The sequence below is a fragment of the Dermacentor silvarum genome, chromosome 1 (genome assembly GCF_013339745.2).
Source record: "Dermacentor silvarum isolate Dsil-2018 chromosome 1, BIME_Dsil_1.4, whole genome shotgun sequence".
NCBI classification, from domain to species: domain Eukaryota; kingdom Metazoa; phylum Arthropoda; class Arachnida; order Ixodida; family Ixodidae; genus Dermacentor; species Dermacentor silvarum.
The window spans coordinates 110,392,407-110,411,592 of record NC_051154.1 but is presented as its reverse complement, the minus strand read 5'-3'; the positions used below and the strand labels follow the sequence as shown (position 1 = coordinate 110,411,592).

Sequence of the window (19,186 nt, the reverse complement as noted above, 5' to 3'; positions counted from 1 at the left end):
TGAGCAGAAGGCCAACTGCGCAGTTTTTCGTCCTTCTCCTTCCTTCTGTAGTTAATAAGGCGGAATCCTGTAATGACTCATTGTCGAGGTCATCTGCCGTTAGCAGAAACTGTCACAGCTTTCCGGACACCAATTGGTCTCCTCTGTGTCGGGACGTCACTGTAGTCAAGTGCGGGTGTCAGGGTGGTTGGGCGCCGCGCGGGCCTGTCATTTCTTCGTCGTTGCTACAGTTGCTATAGCAACGGCGCCAGCTTGCCCATCCGTTTTGTCGTCTGCTCCACTCATGCCCTGACGCCTGTAGCGCGCATAGCTGGCATAGCACCACCATGGAAGACGCGTCTCCTCCTGATCCACAAACGGCGCTGCAACAGTTCCAGGCGGCCACAAACTACTTTAACAGACACTTTAATAGGCAATGGTGTCAGGCTGCCGCCGTTTCACACTTTAGTCTCGACAAAGTTTTTTTTTTTGTGAAGAAACTAGCACAGAAAGCTCGAAGTAGTTAAACACACCATTCTGCATCAAAACAGTATGATTAGATGCAAACACTTCATCGGTTCGCTTTAAGTCTAATGTTCGCAGCGAGTAGGCATATCGCTGCCCGCTTAGCATCGGTGCCCACAGCTATATTACTTAATAGATCGAGCAGTGAGGTGTACCTGCTGGGCATTTTATGCCTGCGTACAATGTTCAACAGTTAACAACGCACCCGTCAGCCATCATTTGTAGCTTCAACTGCTGTAGGCTACTCGATTCTATTCAGGGTGATTGACCCAGTTATTTTAGTGGGGGATGAACTGAACAAAGGCAGCGCTAACCCGAACAAAGTGCACAAATATGTGTTGATAATGCGTACTGACTGGATCACTATTGTGCAGCAAGTCGACATCTTTTGCGTCGCAAAGAACCAAGAGTAGTCCCGCGGCTATAGTCAACGCGGAAAGGTCGTTTGAAAATCTCTTCCTTGTTGTTGGGCACGCTTCATGAAGCTGAAGCGAGCTGTACAAAACTGGAATTTGTTGCCTCATTCATAGTTGCGCATTATATAGAGGGAGTAAAAAACAAAGAAAGAAGTGGTTGCCGTTGGCTTTCTTCCCAAATTGGAAGCGAAGTTTGTTTCTTGTGCTCGGTGGTCCAAGTACCAATATACTCCAATGCCAACATTGGCACTGTATACTATGCGCGTTGTCCCGTTGATGTGCCTTGTAAGTATTAGTAGTAGTAGTAGTAGTAGTAGTAGTAGTAGTAGTAGTAGTAGTAGTAGTAGTAGTAGTAGTAGAAAAACTTGATTATATACAGAATCCGGAGGAGCTCCTACCCCAGTACCCCCCCCCCCCCCGCGGCATATTCCCGTGGTGTGGAGCAATACCAACGCTCTTTCACATCACGTGGGAGTGTGCAGAACACGGAGAAGAGCATGAAACAAACGGCACATGGAACGAATGGTAGGCGCTGCTGTCTATAGCCCGGCCCTGGAAGATCAGCTACGACTAATCCAACGAGCTGAGTGGATTGCCCGTGCCAGTGGGGCCTTGGAATAGGGCCACCACCCTGCCGGACAAACTCCGTTTTTATGTCTTGTATAAAGACACAAAATTCCCAACGTACTTATTCGTGTGTGGTGTTTGCTGCGTGTCCCTGCGATGATGGCTTCCACCACGCGCAAGAACTGGACTAATAAACGCCTATAATAACTCTAATAACTCTGGGGCATTGAGGTGTTGCTGTGCGCTGCACCTTGCCGCACAACTGCAGTTGGTTCTGCTCTTTCTCTTGCAGCGCGATTGCTGAACAACTTGATCATGGCCCAACAAACGCCAAGCTTAATGGTTCCGGCGGCCTATGTAGCGGTGGACACATTCTTCTTCCTCAGGCATGTCACCTCCTTTACGAAGTTATATTGTGCTTAACGCATGCTCGCTGTTTGTGGTCTTGCAGTTGAGGCTACATTCGCATCTTTCGAACACGCGTACCTGTCTTTTTGTTTCTCCAACTGTAGTATGCTTTTAGCGAAAAAATGGTATACTAATGTCGTCCCTAGCCATATAAAATGGTGAGTTTTCCTCACAAATTCTTTTCCTCACAAAAAAAAATACATTACTTGCGATTAGAGCCCGTAGGAGGAACATATTCAGTTCCGTTGTTCGCACGTCAACATTATATTAGGTTATCTCTCCTTGTCAGATGTCAACTGGTTTATGCTAATGTCCTTTAAAAACGAGAGTGCCGGATCAACGATGTTAAAAAAAAGAACTGCTTGCCTTTTTGCCGACAAAAATGACTCCAGGGCCTACGGATGTAGCATGCCGGAACTGAATTTTCCGTCTTTTATGGCAAAGATGCAATTCACTCAAGCTCAGCAGTCTCCTGAAATTATTGGTCAAGCTGTCCAGAGGCATGAGCCACCTTGTTATAACATTATTGGGTGCCACAAGAGTTTATGTGCAAGCACAAATTAGAGGTGGTATTTGTACTTCCACAAGAGCATTTGTATTTTATGAACTGCTCAGGGACATTTGTTTTTGTGTACTTGTGCTGTGTATGTACGCTATACATGAGCTTTATATCGTTGTCACTATATTACTTTCTCAATTCTTTGTTTGAGACTTTTCTATTGTGTGGTGCACATCTGTGAGTTAAGAGGGGACCAGTTGGCGGTACCGTCAGCAGGCACTAACATCTCCTATAAACCGCATATAACGGCAAAACAAGAGAAAGAAAGAGAGAAGCCAGGGCGCTTAACGAGCTTATCTTTACTATAACTACCGTTGTTTTGGAATGTTATGCGTTTTCTTACTTATTACTCTATAGTAACGGATTACGCAAGTTTTGTTGTAAAGCTTAACATCTAGAGAAGAAGGTATCAAAACGGAGGGACATTGATTTTTTTTTTAGAAAAGTACTGCATTTTCTCGCTTTCTTTCTTAGGTCAAACAATTTTCAAGTACTATAGTTCTGTAGTAACTTCATGCAGAAGCTTTACCCTTGAATCCCAAGAACTCATGTGCCTGTAGGCCTTTCAACCTCTATCTTGTCTGTGTACACATGTAGACAAGAGTACGTATTAGTCATTTTCTTTGATGAAGTAATCCTGTGTTGTGTATGATAAATTTAGCGTCAACAGGACGGGAGAATGAGTGCTTCGTCCTCGTCGCTCGATGATGACAAAGCGCAGTGTAGTCCTGTTCGCGGTAAATATATATCATGAAAATGTATGCGCTGAAATGAACCGTTCTTAATATCAGTGTTTGAATGTGTGGTTCGTTGCAGTGCGTTCCTCATGTGCTACGCGGTATCAAAACAAAGGAAACCTGCCATCGTCGTCTTCATATTTGCAGTGATCCGACGGTTTATAAGGTAAGCCCTCCGCTTCCGCGTACTCTACAAATTTCGCGAACGGTGAGGTGTCCATTCTATAAAGTGAGATGTGCTCCCGCGAAATTTTACAACGTAGCTTATTCACAACTCTTGCAGGACCATGGTGCCGGTATTCTTCCTCCTTATGTGCATGTACTTACTCCCGCTGGTGGCATCTGGACCAGACGCAAAGAGTTATTTTGAGATGTTCTACGACGAAATGGACCGGCTTTGGTTGTACATCCTACTTCAGGTTCAAAACTACAAAACAAGTGCTTTCGTAAGTATTCCAAACCAAATTGCACATTCTTACCGTTTGAACTTGGATGTGCCAGATTTCGCCGACAACGAGCACGATATGAGCTTGTAAAGCAGCAATACCCAATGATGGCAACCGAAATACGCTGACATGTGTGCCTACGTTTCTTTTCAGTCTGTGGTTGGGGTCAGTTACGTTTGAGTTAGCAAAGAACTCATAACAGCGATCACTGTAAAACGGTTTTCACACTGCGTACGCAGTGCGTAGATGTGTTGCAAGAAATAAAAGGTTGGCGTCAGCGAGCGTCGACCGCCGACGCCGACGCTCGACGCAGGAACGGGAGCCTAAGAGTTGCGCTCTAAAATATGAATTCTATGAAACAAAATGGCACACTTCTACCATTTTGCTGGCATAAAGTTCATAAATATATATAATACACGCTTTTAGTTCAGCACTCCTCCCTCCTAGATGCGCCATCCACTATTCAAACTAGCTCGGCTGTCATCTTGAAAGTTCCAGAAAGAAGTAACGACACTTCTCAGAGCCAACAATCAGAAACAACAACCGGGGATGACAAATAGGCCTACGTAATAACATCTCCCTTCCTTGGTGAAATGAAAACCAAATATGTGGCAATATCACAGAAACTGTTGCAGCCTAGCGCATTGAAGCAGCTTGCACTGCGACACGTCAATATCAAGTGAATGTAAAGCTTCCTTGTTATCTTCGTGGCAAAGTCGCCTTATTCGTATTGCCAACTTAACCCAAACCCGGAACGTTTCCCAGTGACGCAGCCGATACAGCAAGTGCTGGTGCTTTCCGTTCCTCTCTCTGGAAGGCCACTGTCGCCATGTTGGCCTAAAGACAACGTCTGACGGCAAATAATGAGACAGGAGGGCCACTGTGTACTGCTACTATTTAGCAAAACATGCGGAGTGCAACTCGTCTGCAAGCTTTTATTCATTATCTTGCACTGAGTACTTGCACTTAGCTCTGAGTGTTATAATTAACAATCCCACTAACGTATTTAAAAATAATCTTTAGTCGATTTTGTCACTCCTCTCAGTGCGAATTTTGTCCTCATGGCCTCCAGGTGTTTCTTGTTCTTTGTTTTTCTACCTCGTTCGCAGTCCATACTGGTGCACCTGTGGTACCTTTCCGTCGACTTCCAGCTCTTCCTTATAAGCCTCCCGATAGCCATCATCCTGAAAAAGTACGTCTTCCCAAAACTGTAATACAGCCGCAGCTTCTTTCACAGGTACAGCCTTTGTAAAAAGAAGCAAGGCCGCTCAGCAGATAACCTCAGCTGATTACGGGATGTCTATAGTCAGCCTCCTGTTGCAGCAGGTCTTCTCAAAGCTCCGTATGGGGTGGCGAACCATTGTCTCACTCTTCAAAGCTTTCTGTCGCTAGACGTTCCACGCTCCGCAGCACTACGCAGCCGAGACTAATCAGCGATCAATCTCCTAGCAGTTTCGTTTCTTTTGGCAAAGGCTGCACAATTTGTAGGAAGACGTGCATAAAAATGTGCAAGCGACTTCAATCTCGTGTACTCGCTTTCATTGCAGCCGACGACGATGGGCGATTGGCGTCTTCTTCTTGCTTTCTATAATAAGTTGCTCAATCTCAGCATGGCAGATCAGCGGAACCCACAATACGCCTTCCGTGATTGCTATCACCGAAACAATGTCGTAAGTGATGAATTTTTAATTTCCTTCGAGAAGAAGCAGCATTTCTGGAAAACGCTCTTGCGTGCATGCATGCATGCGTGCGTGCGTGCGTGCGTGCGTGCGTGCGTGCGTGCGTGCGTGCGTGCGTGCGTGCGTGCGTGCGTGCGTGCGTGCGTGCGTGTGCGTTCCTGCCTGCCTGCGCACGCACCATTGGATTCTGGTGTTCTAAGTGTCAAAACCGCGATGTGATTATGAGGGACGCCGTAGTGGCGGAGTCCGGATTAATTTTGAGCACCAGGGGATCCTCAACGTGCCTCCAATGCACGGGACACGGCGTTATTGCAATTGGCCCCCATAGAAATGCGACCGCGGTGGCGGCCGGGTTTTGATCCCGCGACCTCGTGCTTAGCAGCGCAACACTATAGCCTCTAAGCCACTGCGGCGGGTTGCAGAAACTCTACTGACAAAGATACATTTGATGCTACTTTCACGACTACCTCGATTCCGAGTGCTCGCTCTCATCAACTGCACGTCATCATTGTTTCTGCATGAACGAGGGGGGAGTTTTGTAGGCTAAAATTTTGCTCTTGTTAGTGCAGTAACGCACATTTCCCAAACGGCAGTATTTTAGCATACTGCATTGCTGTAAAACGTAGTGATCCGCCTTTTGATTCGTTTAGTTTGACTGGCATACTTCAAAAGGCTGGGTTGGTATTTCAAAAGGGGCGATGAGGAACAGTATGTGTAAAATTATCTATATGTATGGTTGAAGGGGGGGGGGGGGGGCAATCTCTGAGGTAATTTAGTTTGATATTTACAAGACAATGCGAATATATAAGGGTGCTTGTCAATTTTATGGCCTGTGCGGATAGTCAGTCTTCGCGAGGATGATAAATTATTGGTAGGGAAAGAAGTACACATGTTGTCCACAACACAGATGATATAATTTCAAGGGAGGAATCTTAACGCAGCCTTCATTAGCGTTCTTTGTCTTGGTTAAGGAGTACAGTCGGCTGTGTTCTGCAAGAAAGTTTAGAGCAATTTTGTGGACGCACACAACTTCTCTGTCAACTGAACTTGCCATTCTTCATGTCAGAATGCTCAGAAGTGCTTGCGAAAGCTTGTCAACTCTTTCAGTACATCTGTATTATTATAACTAACATGAAGTACAGTTAGTACCGTTGTTACAGTAGGAGGTCACGAGGTAAAGCCGGCAAAGTAATCAAATATTAATGCACAAACATTCCACAGGCAACCAGCATTTCTCGCAAAAGTACTTTCTCGGTAAATATGACCACATGGGAATAACAACAAAATGCAGCGTTTTAATAACACGAACGATGTAGGTCATAATCAAATTACAACACTCACACAATCAAAGATCAGGCTGAAAGTTTCAAGGCCTAACTTTTTGTGACAGCTTTTTTGATATGTGCATGATTTACATACATTCAACAAATGAGACTGGGCCTAATGGAATATCTCCAGTAGTCCTTAAAGACGTCATAGCGTCAGTGCCCCGTACTTAATGACCGTTTACAAGGATTGCCTCGAAACAGGGCGCACTCCTGAAGATTGTAAGTCTACAAACGTGACATCTGTTTTGAAATCAGCCGATGGGGAACTTACAGAAAACTATAGCCCTATTTCATTACCGTCAATGTGTTGCAATATATTTGAGCATACTATTACCGCTTGCATATTCCCACTTCTTGATTCTGTTGCCTTATTTGCACCTTGTCAGCATGGTTTCGGCAAAGGTTATTCCTGTAATACACAACTCATAGAATTTCAGCATTTCGTATCCGGAGTCAATGATAACAGCCAGATAAACATGGTTTCGTTTATTATTATTATTATTATTATTATTATTATTATTATTATTATTATTATTATTATTATTATTATTATTATTAATATTAATATTATTATTATTATTATTATTATTATTATTATTATTATTATTATTATTATTATTATTATTATTATTATTATTATTATTATTATTATTATTTGTTCACGCAAAGCTTCTAAATACCAGTGTCACAACACCTCTTAGATTTCAAACTTGCTGCTTTAAATATAAACGCGAAATTTCGCTATTAGATACAAAGCTACCTAAATCGACTGCCTCCGTTGTCCTGCAAAGTACAAACTCCTCACAAACAACAGACATCTGGTGTCCCCCAAGGCAACGTGCTGGGCCCAATATTGTTTTTAATCTACATAAACAGCACTACTGAAAACATTAGGCAACCGATCAAATTATTTCCCGATGATTGTGTCATATACAAAGAAATTACGTCTGAAAATGGCACATATATTTTGCAGATTTAGACAAAATACAAAGCTGATGTCAATAAAAGAACGCGTATTTGAATACTATAAAGTGCAGTTTTTTCAAGAAATTACGCAAATTATAGCTTCGATAGACAATCAATAAACGCTTATGGACAAACTGTCTGAATATATGTGTCTAGGACTCTATTTCACCGAATCACTCACTTGGAACAAACAAGCTGACACTGCCCTATCATAGGCTGGTAGGATTTGGTGGTATTTTAAGGTGTTTTGAGCAAGCAACGCCAGAATTCAAACAAACTATTTTTTACATGTCATGTCAATACTTGAATATGCCTGAGCATAATAGACAGTTATCAAGAAGGCTAGGCTATCTTATCACCAGACGAAAAGCAGCAAGATTTTTATACAATAATTACGATCCATACGCAAGCATTTCAGAAATAAAGGCCGCTATATAGGGATGGCGTCTCACAGTGTTTCGTGCACGTACCCAAAAGCTAAGACCTAATGCTACTGCACCCTATATTTCCGTCAAACAGGCATAAACCATTTGAGTTATATTTTTACCCGGCTTATAGTACATACTCTCGCTGTGATAGAACTAAGAAGAATTCGGAACATAACTGCAGAAGAATCTTTCCACTACTCCTTCCCAAAAACTATAAGAGGTTGGAATCGTTTAGATGATGTGATATATATATATATATATATATATATATATATATATATATCCTATTAGGAATTTTTGTTTCCTGTACTGTGACATTGCCCATGAATTACAACTGTCTTGTTGTATATTGCACGTGCTTTTCTTCAATATTTATTCAGTGTATTTGTATGTATTTTTCGAGATATTCCTATACGGATGTGATGTGTAAGTTCTAGTGTATTGTGTGCGTAGTTTGCCTGCCAGCATCTGTGTGGATAAATGTTTAGGCATCTACATTGTTTGACTTTTTTTTGATTCGGCACAAGAAATGTGATTTCTGTTACCGCACTTGTTTCCCCAACATAGTGCCTTTACGTCGGTGTAGGCATTCTGTAAATAAATACTAAATATTTCTAATCAGAATAAGTAAGCGTTTACATTGCTTTTCGTAAATATTTCAACCTAAATGTTCTTAGCTTAACCATGTATGGTTATGCTTATTCATATTAGAAATATTGGCCACTATTTTAGCCGATCACCCCGCGAGAGTACATTAGATAAATGAAATATAGTATTAAAGCACCAACTCGACATAATCCATGTAGCCATGTAGATCAAAGCGGTTTCTGCATTTTTGATATATTTTTTGCATTTTCGGTGGCACTTGGTTGGTGCCCATTCTTGGCCAATCCTCCAGAATAGGTCATTGTCAATGTGGCGCAAGGGGTACAGAATATTTGAATGCATTATACACTTGTTGTACTCCTCTGTGTCCCTACAGATTTTATCACTATTCTTCCCTCGACAAACCTGATACTTCACCTTAGTCCTCGTGACATCAATGTGTCGATGTCTCACTTGTGTTTATCCGTCACATTTGGTGTTTGCATTTCGGCACAGTTTGTGAACGGTGCAATGCGTAAACATAAACATTTCGTTAGATGGTAGATGGACTATCATGTGAAACACAGCTAATCTGATTGACTACAGGCATTTTCCTAAACATGGGACGCTATAACGTAAAATTATTGCAAACTGTTTTGATTCCAATTTCTGCAATCAGCCTCAACGATTGGTCAAAACCTTTTCGGGCCACTCCCAACTTCTCCTGTCTGTCAGGCGACTTCACGAAAACCGCGATAGCTCCCCTTCTGATATAACGTGTACACACTGATTATGCATGATTAAACCGCACAAAAGAAAAATAATCATTCCTGATTCGACGCCTTTTCACCATTAGCCTTCTGCTATTGGTCCAATGTTTTCTGGCTACACCCACTTCGCCTGTCTGTCACGCGACCTCACAAAACCGCGAAAAATCACCACGTCAAAGTGACGTGTACGCGAAAAAAAAGAATGTATTAATATGCCGAACAAAACGGAAAATTCTTCTGAATAGCCACAGACTGCCCCGTTCCGAAAGGAAGAAGCAAGAGAAAAGCAGAAGGCAGGGAGGTTAACCAGGATAACGTCCGGTTGGCTACCCTACACCGGGGGAACGGGAAAAGGGAACACAAAGATGACAGGGACGAAAGGAATAGAAGATGGCTGCCCGCCGATCGCTCAGGCCCTTGCTATTCACACCTGCCGGTGAGCATGTATTTATTTGCGCATGATAAAGCTTTTTTCAAGGCAGTAAAACGTTATCGAGCCCTTACAGCATGCGTACGACATCGCTCTGCCAACTCTTCCTTGCTGAGGATCCGTTTTAGCGGCATTCTTATCCTTCCGTTGCACGCCGCCGCGATTTTCGACCAGCCACCGCAAGCTAAGTAAGGCGAAGCGGACCAATCGGAGAAGCCGGCGCCACCCTCTTCATGCGGTTATCTATTTTCACTGTGCTGGCTCGGTCCCATCGAAACCTTCTCCACTAGAGCGTGCTCCTCGCCTCTTGTCAGCCAATTAGATAAGAAAAACCGCTGAGTGTAGACAATGTTATTGGTTTTGAAGGCGAACAAACGTGACCTCCTATAAACGAGGAGAGTGTTTGATTGGGTTGTTCAGACAACGCTGCGGGTCACCGCCCGATGCTTGCGTCTGTGGTTACGTAAACTTGACGTCAGGAGTTTGGAATCAAAACAGTTTGGAATCATTTTACGTTATAGCGCCTATGGATACTGGCCCACAGACAGATTCCATTTCCATAGATTTCGTGAAGGCATTCCATCGTGTTGTTCATTGCCGTCTCATAGCTAAACTTTCATGCTTAAACATCGATTCCCTAACAGTAACTTCGATAAGAAATTTCTTGTCATTCCGTAAGCAATTCACCGTCGTCGATAACTACGTTTCCAGTATCAGCGATGTAACATCTAGTGTGTACCACAAAGAAGCGTACTCGGACCATTATTTTTTCTAATCTATATTAACGACCTGCCATCCGAAATAACGTCACCCATTCGCTTGTTCGCAGATGACTGCGAGATTTATCATCAAATCTGCTCAATTTCCGATCACTTTGCTCTTCAAGGAGATCTTTACCGTATTACTAACTGGTGCTCTTCTTGGCAAATGACTCTAAACACTGGCAAATGCAAACTAATAACATTCACCCCCAAAAACACATTTTCCGCTTTCGTTTACTCACTGGATAAGAACCCCGTTCACGCACCAACTCATACAAGTACCTCGGCATTCTCCTTACACCTAACCTGTCATGGTCGGCCCACATCGAAAAAATAACTCCTAAAGCTTCACGTACGCTCGGTCATCTGAAACGCAACCTGCGCGATGCTCCTGCCCTCACCAGACAAATCGCCTCTCCGACATTCGTAAGCCCTCAACTCAAATTTACGGCCCCGATCTGGTCACCTCACCAAGCTTACCTAATCACGACTCTCGAGTTAGTCCAAAGCCGCGCCGCCCGCTTCACTGTCAAAGATTATCACCGCGACTCTGGCGTGACTAGCATTAAGTCATCTTTATCCATCTCATCTTTTGAATCACAAAGAACCATAGCATTGCTTTGTCTGTTTCACAAAATAATCCATGGCATGCGCCCGTCCACCTTGCCGCTCACTCGTACATCTCGGTGTCTGCATAATCATCTGTTTCCAGCGTATCTTTGGTCGAACCAATGTTTTCTATTCATCCGCATTAACACGTGCTATTCAGCATTGGAATAACCTTCTTTTTTCTGGGGTTTGGCGTGCGAAAACCCGATCTGATTATAAGGCACGCCGTATAGTAGAGGGCTTCGGATTAATTTGGACCACCTGGGGTTCTTTAACGTGCACTACAACGCAAGCACACGGGCGTTTTTGCATTTCACTTCCATCGAAATGCGGCCGCCGCGGCCGGGATGCGATTCCGTGATCTCGTGCTCAGCAGCGCAACGCCTTAGCTGACGGAGCCACCGCGGCGAGTATTGCAATAACCTACCGGCGGAGGGTAGGAGAAGGTTTGGTCACACTCAGAAGACCACGACGTGAGACTGGTGGCGCTGCTTAAAAGTTGGGTCAAAGGCGCAATTATAGAGGCGAAGTTGCGCACAAACCGGCGAAAGTAGGATAATAACCCTACGAAGCTTCGTAACTCCTTTAGAGTCGTCGGTTTGGGGAAGTCGGTGACGGCACGTAGTTTAGCTGGGTCCGGAAGTACACCGTCCTTTGATACGACGTGACCGAGAATTGTAAGTTTTCGCGCAGCAAAACGGCACTTCTTGAGATTCAGTTGGAGCTGAGCGTTCTTCAGACACGTCAGGACATGGTTGATGCGTTCGAGATGGGTTGCGAAATCTGGCGCAAAGACAACAATGTCATCGAGTTAGCAGAGACATATGTGCCACTTCAAACCCCGCAGAACCGAGTCCATCATGCGCTTGAAGGTGGCAGACGCATTGCAGAGGCCGAAGGGCATGACATTAAATTCATATAGACCGTCAGGCGTGACTAAGGCTGTCTTTTAACGGTCGGCCTCTGCTAAAGGCACCTGCCAATACCCGGAACGCATTGCAATGGTCGACAACGCTTTTTGCAATGCCTGTCTTTGCGAGGAGACCCTAGAACACATTCTATGCGACTGTCCTGAACATAATGTTCCGAGACAGTCCCTGGCGTCCGTTCTAGCGCACCTTGACAACAGGCCAATGTCAATTGAAACGATTCTCACGTGTCGTCGACAGAAGACATCGCAGCTGAAGGCGACGAACGGTCTACTTAGGTTTTTAAAAGAAACGGACTTGGACAAGTGGCTGTGACAGTGATGTCACGTACCACGCAAGAGTGACGATGTGTGCGCTGTGCTATGTGCTCTCTCTCTCTCTCCTCCACATCTTTCATTCCCCCTCATCCCGCTCCCATGTGTAGGGTAGCAAACCGGTTGTGCTGAACTGGTTAACCTCCCTGTCTTTCCTTCTCCACTCTTTCCTTTCTTCCTTACCAAACGACATAGCTGACATTCTTGATCCTGTATCTTTCCAAGCATGCTTATACATATTATTTCCATAATTCATCACAACTAACCCTAATGCGCACCTAAGTAATTACCTTCAGTGAGGTCGTATGCAGCTTTTTTTTTCTTTCTCCGTTTATTGCGTTATTTAAAAATTGTTGCAGACTTGTTCTTTCATCTTCACCCGCTACTATTCGTATCATTTCTTGGTGCTCCTTGTTTTTTTTTTTTTTTTTTTTTTTTTTTGCTATCTCACACAGTCGTTTTGTTTCCGTTATTGCGTTATTTATATTGTTAGATATTTGTTCTTTCATGTTTACCCGCTGAAGTTGTATAATTTATTTGTACTCCTTTCTTTTTGCTAATTCACTGTATCCTCCCCTCACGCAATGCTCCTTCGGGAGCCTGTGAGGTAACTGAATAAAATAAAATAAAAATTAAAGTTAAACATTTTAGGGCTGCCATTAACATTAACACCACGACCCTCTCGTCGAGGTTGCGTGAGGCTCTGCGGAGCTCCGCCCTCGACGACCAAACCTGGGCTACCCAGCACGCCCGTGAGGCGGCGGCGAGGCAAGCCCTCGACGTCCCCTCATGGGAGGCTTAGGCCCGGCCATCTTAAAGTGCTGGTTCCGCAATAAAAGTTTATTCCTCCTCCTCCTCCTTAGGGCTGCTTTCATAGCTCTCCGTGTCCTCGACAGGAATCCTATGCGAAGGGAGGGCACGTTTCGTCGTCGGTTGGCGCAATACAGACGGTACCGGCTGCCGAGGGAGCTGATATTGAACCTATGCGCGGCATTAGAACCACAGCTGAAACCGTGTGCAGCGCGATGACGTACCATACCGATGAACATACGGGGGCTGATCGCCTTGCCTTGAGGCCATATGAACTATATATTACGCAGCTCTCTTTCTTTCCCTTTTCGTAATTAGTATCGAAATAAAGACATTTAGTCGGTTTTTATGGTAGTGGTGGTGTTGATGTTGCTTCAGGTGAAGGTTAGCCTGGCAGACATGGCTCCGCATGAGCGTCTCTTTCTGCGCCAAATATGTCACCACTTGTCCATCAGTCCTGTCTCTCGCAGAAATTTGAGAAGAATGCGTAACACTTTCACTGCAATTCTTTTGGCGGCGGTGCGGTGAACGGGTGAGCATGGTTGCGCTTGTCGGCGCCGTAGCAGACGCCCGGAAAAGGAAGTTGTCGAATAGGGGTGTGCAGTGATTTACAATAAGAATATAGCCTCAACTACAGATGCATGATGTGCGATCATGCTATCAATTGACCGTGCTTCTTTCATTTCTTGTCGTTTAATCCGAGTTTTCCTTCCTCTTCGTTCTCATACGATGCCGTAAGTTAAATGCGCGGCCACTTCGTTGCACGCTTATCTCAGCGTAAGAACGTTTCGGCTATGAAAATGCGTACGAACAGCGCAGCTTGGTGAATTCCACCACTGCTTGTTTGACGACCAAGGCAATCTAATGCCTTGACACTCACTCATAGGAACATATGTTCATTGTACCGTTTTTGTTTTACCTTCTGTACTTGCTATCTCGAGTATTTAGCTTGCAAACTAAGCGCGAAAATAGAGGTACTTCATAATACATTTGTACACCTTAACGTCACTTCCCTTGCTTCTTGAGCAGCTGCAATAAGAGCCGAACGATGAAATAACTTTCGTGTACTAGTTCCAACATCGCATGTTCTATATTTCATGTTCTGAAAGTACATATTACTCCTCGACCTCAGGGGATAAAGCAGGACGGCTTATAGTGGACTATTTTTAATATCCCGCGCATTCTGTCCTAAAAAAATTTAGCACTGAATAAGTAAAGATGAAATGGCCGATTTTCCGAGCATTAGAAGTAGCGAACTTTCGTAAGCGATGCTTCGTAAAACCTTTGTACTTTGCCCAAAGACTCCTGATCGTTAAGCATTTTGAACTCACCATGCATTCGCGAAAGTGACGCTTCGAGTCAAAGTCCCTTAGCGCATTCATACGTACTCTGCAATTTGCTATATCTGTCTTCCAAAAAAGTGAAAGCGGCATTGGTTTTTCATTTGATGAGAACATTGACATATAAATTTATGTTAGACTTAACGTGCTCCTGCTAATCACCACAATCTTTCTTTTGCTCTCCTTGAATTGTACCAGAATACTGGAAGACACATTAAACAACTACTACATACTGCCTTTCTACCACGCCGTATGCTACTTTTCCGGCTGCATTGCATTCTACATGCTGCAAAGCTTCAAGGATGTCAAGTTGTCGAAGGTAAGTGGGCACAATTTTTCGCTAATAGACAACTTTTCCTCTTTTCTTTCTTTTCTTTATTTCTTTTTTTTTATTTCTTTTTTCCCGCCAAGCGTGTTCTAGCTTTGGTCGAAAAATACACCTTAAGTTGAAAGGGTTGGTTTATACTTGTACCTTTTTATCGTTCAAGACTGAATTCGAAGAGCTTTTCGTTCGTAAGTGTTCTTTGCCATTGACCGACCGCCTTCGCTAGTATGTACAACATCACGATTGGCTGGTGGCTGCTCTTGAGACCAAATTTATAGCGTAAGAACGTCTTTGCGTACACTTGGCCTGATCTCCGACCGATACGTAGAAAACATGCATAGCAAAAAAAAAAATGAACAGGCGTCTACTCAAATTAGTGAAATACGATTCCGAGTGTCGCTTTTAATGAGATCGATGTGAACTGTGAGTAATGTTATTGTTGACTATAATTCATATTGCCACTAATGCGCGCAATATACTTTCATCGAAAGGAGGCGACAGGCCAAGAACAGAAAGCTCTGTTCTTTGTATTTTGTGTTCTATATTTTGGCATTTCTCTGGAGGGCCGCGCTCGCCTTTTAACAGCTACGTGAGTGCAACCCACAAATTTTGTAAGAAGGAAGCATAACGACCTTTCGAGCGACCGGGGAGTATCACGCTCTGCTGGAGTGAGAGCGTCTGCTACTTGAAAGCGGAGGATGATATTTATTCGCGTGTTTACAACATTCATGGCAAAGCTTGTTTCTCCAGCGTGCAATACTGGCCAAGCATTCTCTACTCAATCCTCCCTCTCCTCTCTTTCTCTTGTGTGTGTGTGTGTGTGTGTGTGTGTGTGTGTGTGTGTGTGTGTGTGTGTGTGTGTGTGTGTGTGTGTGTGTGTGTGTGTGTGTGTGTGTGTGTGTGCGTCTGTGTGTGTGTGCGCGTGCGTGCGTGCATGCGTGTGTGTGTGTGTGTGTGCGTGTGTGTGTGTGTGCATGCGTGTGTGTAAAGCCAACCCAACGTAGGCCTCGTCGTTCATCCCTGTAAATCGTATTACCTTGAAACTTTTTTTTGCGAACTCTCCTGAAATTTTCTGACCGTGGCTGCTGCTGCTGTCTTGCTGAATTGCTTAGGCACAGGACGGCATTCTTATAACGAGTCGGCTTATATATACTCACCTGTACTACCCCTACAAGTGTGCCGGTGACAGAATATGTTCGCTAAGGAATTACGTAATCAAACTAGAAACTGTACATAAATATCCTCATTGCAGCAAATGTGAACGTTCGAGCGCAAAATTCGTTTATTTTCTACGTCTTCTTTAGAGCTTTATGTGCCTTTTTCCCCGGTGTTTGGGCGCTTGTGCTCGGTCGTTTCTCGCCGAGTTAATTAGGCCAATACCGAAGGCAGGTAATAGTAAAATTGGCCGATCCAGTGTAATACGCTGTCGCATTGGTCACGTGAATCGCGTGGTGGGGGTCGCCGCGTCTTGCCGGGAAGGCACGTAAGCGCTATGCTGCAAAATGCGGTTTTTACTACAAAGGAATGTTTTGTTCCTGGTAAAAGGAGAAAGATAATTTATTGAAGGAAATCTCGGCAGAGAAACACACGGCAGGTAAAGGCAGAAGGGGGACAAAAACAATGACGAAAGATTGTTAGGGCAGCAAGAAGGAATACATATATACAATAACCACATAACACACTGGTTTTCTTAAATTATTCAGTCTAGGGGTACAGTGATCTTCATTTAGTCCATAACAGCCTTTGTATGTGTTATTTTAGCTGTGTGGTCACACATTGCGGCCGAAATAGTACTTTCCGGCAATTTTTTTTTTCCTTACAACGCCTGCCAGCGTAGAAGCCAGCGTCTTCCGCTGTGACGCGCATACTAAGGGCAGTCGCAAAACACATCTTGCAGTCTCAGTCACTTGGCAGTGTTCACAGTTCGAACTGTCCGCATAACTGATAAAATGTGCGCAGCGTCGAGTGAAGGCGACGCCCGGGCGAATCCGGTGGAGCGTACTATTTTCCGCGGTAGCCTTTACCGATGGTGTGGTTGGGCCCAGTAAGCTACAGTGCAATCTCGCGTGAGTGAAGTCAGCAAGAAGTTTATATCGGTTCGTGAGTACGGTATGAGGGCCCATATACACGAAGCGATTGTTACGCTAGAGTGCTTTGTAAGAACAAGTGCCAGCTTATCGTAATAGTGAAAATATTGTTAAACGCGACCAGTCGATAAGCTTTATAAATTTGTCCCGATAAACTTGCGAAAAAAAAATAACTGTGTAACTTCGCTATTGGGAAGTTGATGAATCCAAGAGTAATTTTTAACCGGAATATAGCTTAATAGTAATTCAACAAAGTTTATTATGCTAATAGTATGGCTATGAATCATTCAACTAAACAGCAAGTGCCCCCTCTCCTTTTTTCTATTTTTTTCGGAAAGAAAGACTGAAATCAGACATTGACGCCTTTGCCAGCTTGATACGTTTGCTTAAATAAAAAAAGGGGACAACTTATTGCACCCTTAAAAAACATACAGTCGCCTGTGGGGCTCCTACGCAGTATCTTGAGCTGCATATTTGCGTACATAAGGAGGTATCACGGTGCCCTGCAATTATGGCTGCCTAATGAAATTCGGAACACTTGGAAGAGTATGTATTCTAACCAGACATTTCACTCGAAATTCAAAATAGGTATTACTTATGATTTGTACGGCGGCAATGTTCACCCCACACTTCATTCACGCTGCACTTCTCGCGTTCTTTTTGCTTTGGCCTAGCTACGTCACCATAGACGAGCGCGTTGCACTTTATTTCTGAAACGTGTCTAAGGTAGGCCGGGAGAGTGACGCGTGCCGTCTCGTAATTTTCTGTACCGACTTCCATTTTGCTACTCCTGTCTTTCTCTCTTCCTATCTTATTAAATCTCATTTGCCAAATAGTAACTTAGGCTTCCTTCTGGTTATAACCTGCCTTTCCTCTCTTTCTATCTGTCTCTCTTTAAACGTGCCTAGGAGATAAATTTGCATTTGATTGATACTCACATAGAGAACGGGATGATAACTTTATTTCTCCTGTAACTGGTGTACCTTGTGTTCAGTAGGTTTTGCAACATAACTGTGTTTTTATTTTGCATCCAGATCGTAGAGGCACTCATCTGGATTGTCGCCCTCGTAGCTGGTGCTGGTTGCGTCTTTGATAAGCAACCCTGGTACTGGGAGCGACATCCGACGTCTGAGGTTGGAAAACTGTGTATGGCATTCTTCGACCGAATACTGTGGTCGGTGTTCCTCAGCTGGATTACGCTCGCATGCGCTACGGGACGAGGAGGCAAGACATTTCTGCCATTTGACGCGTTGTTCTCGAATGCTTACAGGCTCATGAGAGCCACTAGTGTTTTAAAGGTCCCGCTTGACAGTGTATAATTTATTGGCGACAATGCGCCACCGTTTTTGGACCCTACATTCACGTCCCTTAGTTTGTGACACATCTGAATGAGAAACTTTGCATTGTTGGACAGGTCCAAGCGTGCAACAAAGGGTTATACCATCTTTGAACTTTGGTATTGGTGACATCTGAAGCTCGACAACCAAATATGCTCTATTTCGCAGCTGGCAGATGATGCGATATGCCCACAATTTGGCTTCGCGATAATCGTATACACAATGTCAGCTACACAAAGCTTATACTCACAGCATCCAGCTCTTCACTACTGCCACATTAAAATTACAACTAGTAGAGCTCATCATGCGCCAGTCTTCTGCAGTTACGTACATAAACGACCCACGTCTTTCCAGTGGAAATTTGTGAATTCTTGAGGACGTTCGCTGATACTCAAGACATAAATAGTTTATTTCTTCTGTTACGCCCGAAGGGCGATGTCCGGTAGGGTTTACGAGAAAGTACGAATATATTAAAGGGACACTAAAGACAAAAAACAATTGGTTGAGCTGCATTGATAAATTTCCTTTCTACAACACCAGAAAAGTCACTCTTTTCGTGAGAGGAGGCTTGGTAAGGTAAGAAAAAGACGTAAAGACGAGAGACCGGTGGCAACGCCACCTTCAAGTTCTCGTATCGGCTTGCCGTGACGTCATAGATTTTTACATCAGCTGCTCGGGCGTAGTTAATTATTCGGTAAAAATGGACTACATTTTGTTCTAAAAGAGCCAGCCTACTGAACATTGACAGTTTCAAGAACTTTTACTGAATCACAAAGGCCCAAATACGAGAAAATTGTTTGAAATACGTGACATTACACTGACATACTGGGGCTGGGGCTCCGGCGCGAAAT

At 44.0% G+C, this 19,186-nt stretch overlaps 1 protein-coding gene across 1 annotated transcript in view; it reads left to right on the top strand.

The window, feature by feature from the left end:
- Positions 1 to 19,186, top strand: part of LOC119434891 (nose resistant to fluoxetine protein 6) — a 51,706-nt gene that overhangs the window by 25,443 nt on the left and 7,077 nt on the right. The window contains exons 7-13 of the mRNA XM_037701929.2: positions 1,780 to 1,873; positions 3,271 to 3,357; positions 3,475 to 3,637; positions 4,747 to 4,829; positions 5,185 to 5,307; positions 14,785 to 14,905; positions 18,033 to 18,222. Of these exons, the coding sequence (XP_037557857.1) occupies positions 1,780 to 1,873; positions 3,271 to 3,357; positions 3,475 to 3,637; positions 4,747 to 4,829; positions 5,185 to 5,307; positions 14,785 to 14,905; positions 18,033 to 18,222 (861 nt within the window). The remainder of the gene's footprint in view (positions 1 to 1,779; positions 1,874 to 3,270; positions 3,358 to 3,474; positions 3,638 to 4,746; positions 4,830 to 5,184; positions 5,308 to 14,784; positions 14,906 to 18,032; positions 18,223 to 19,186) is intronic.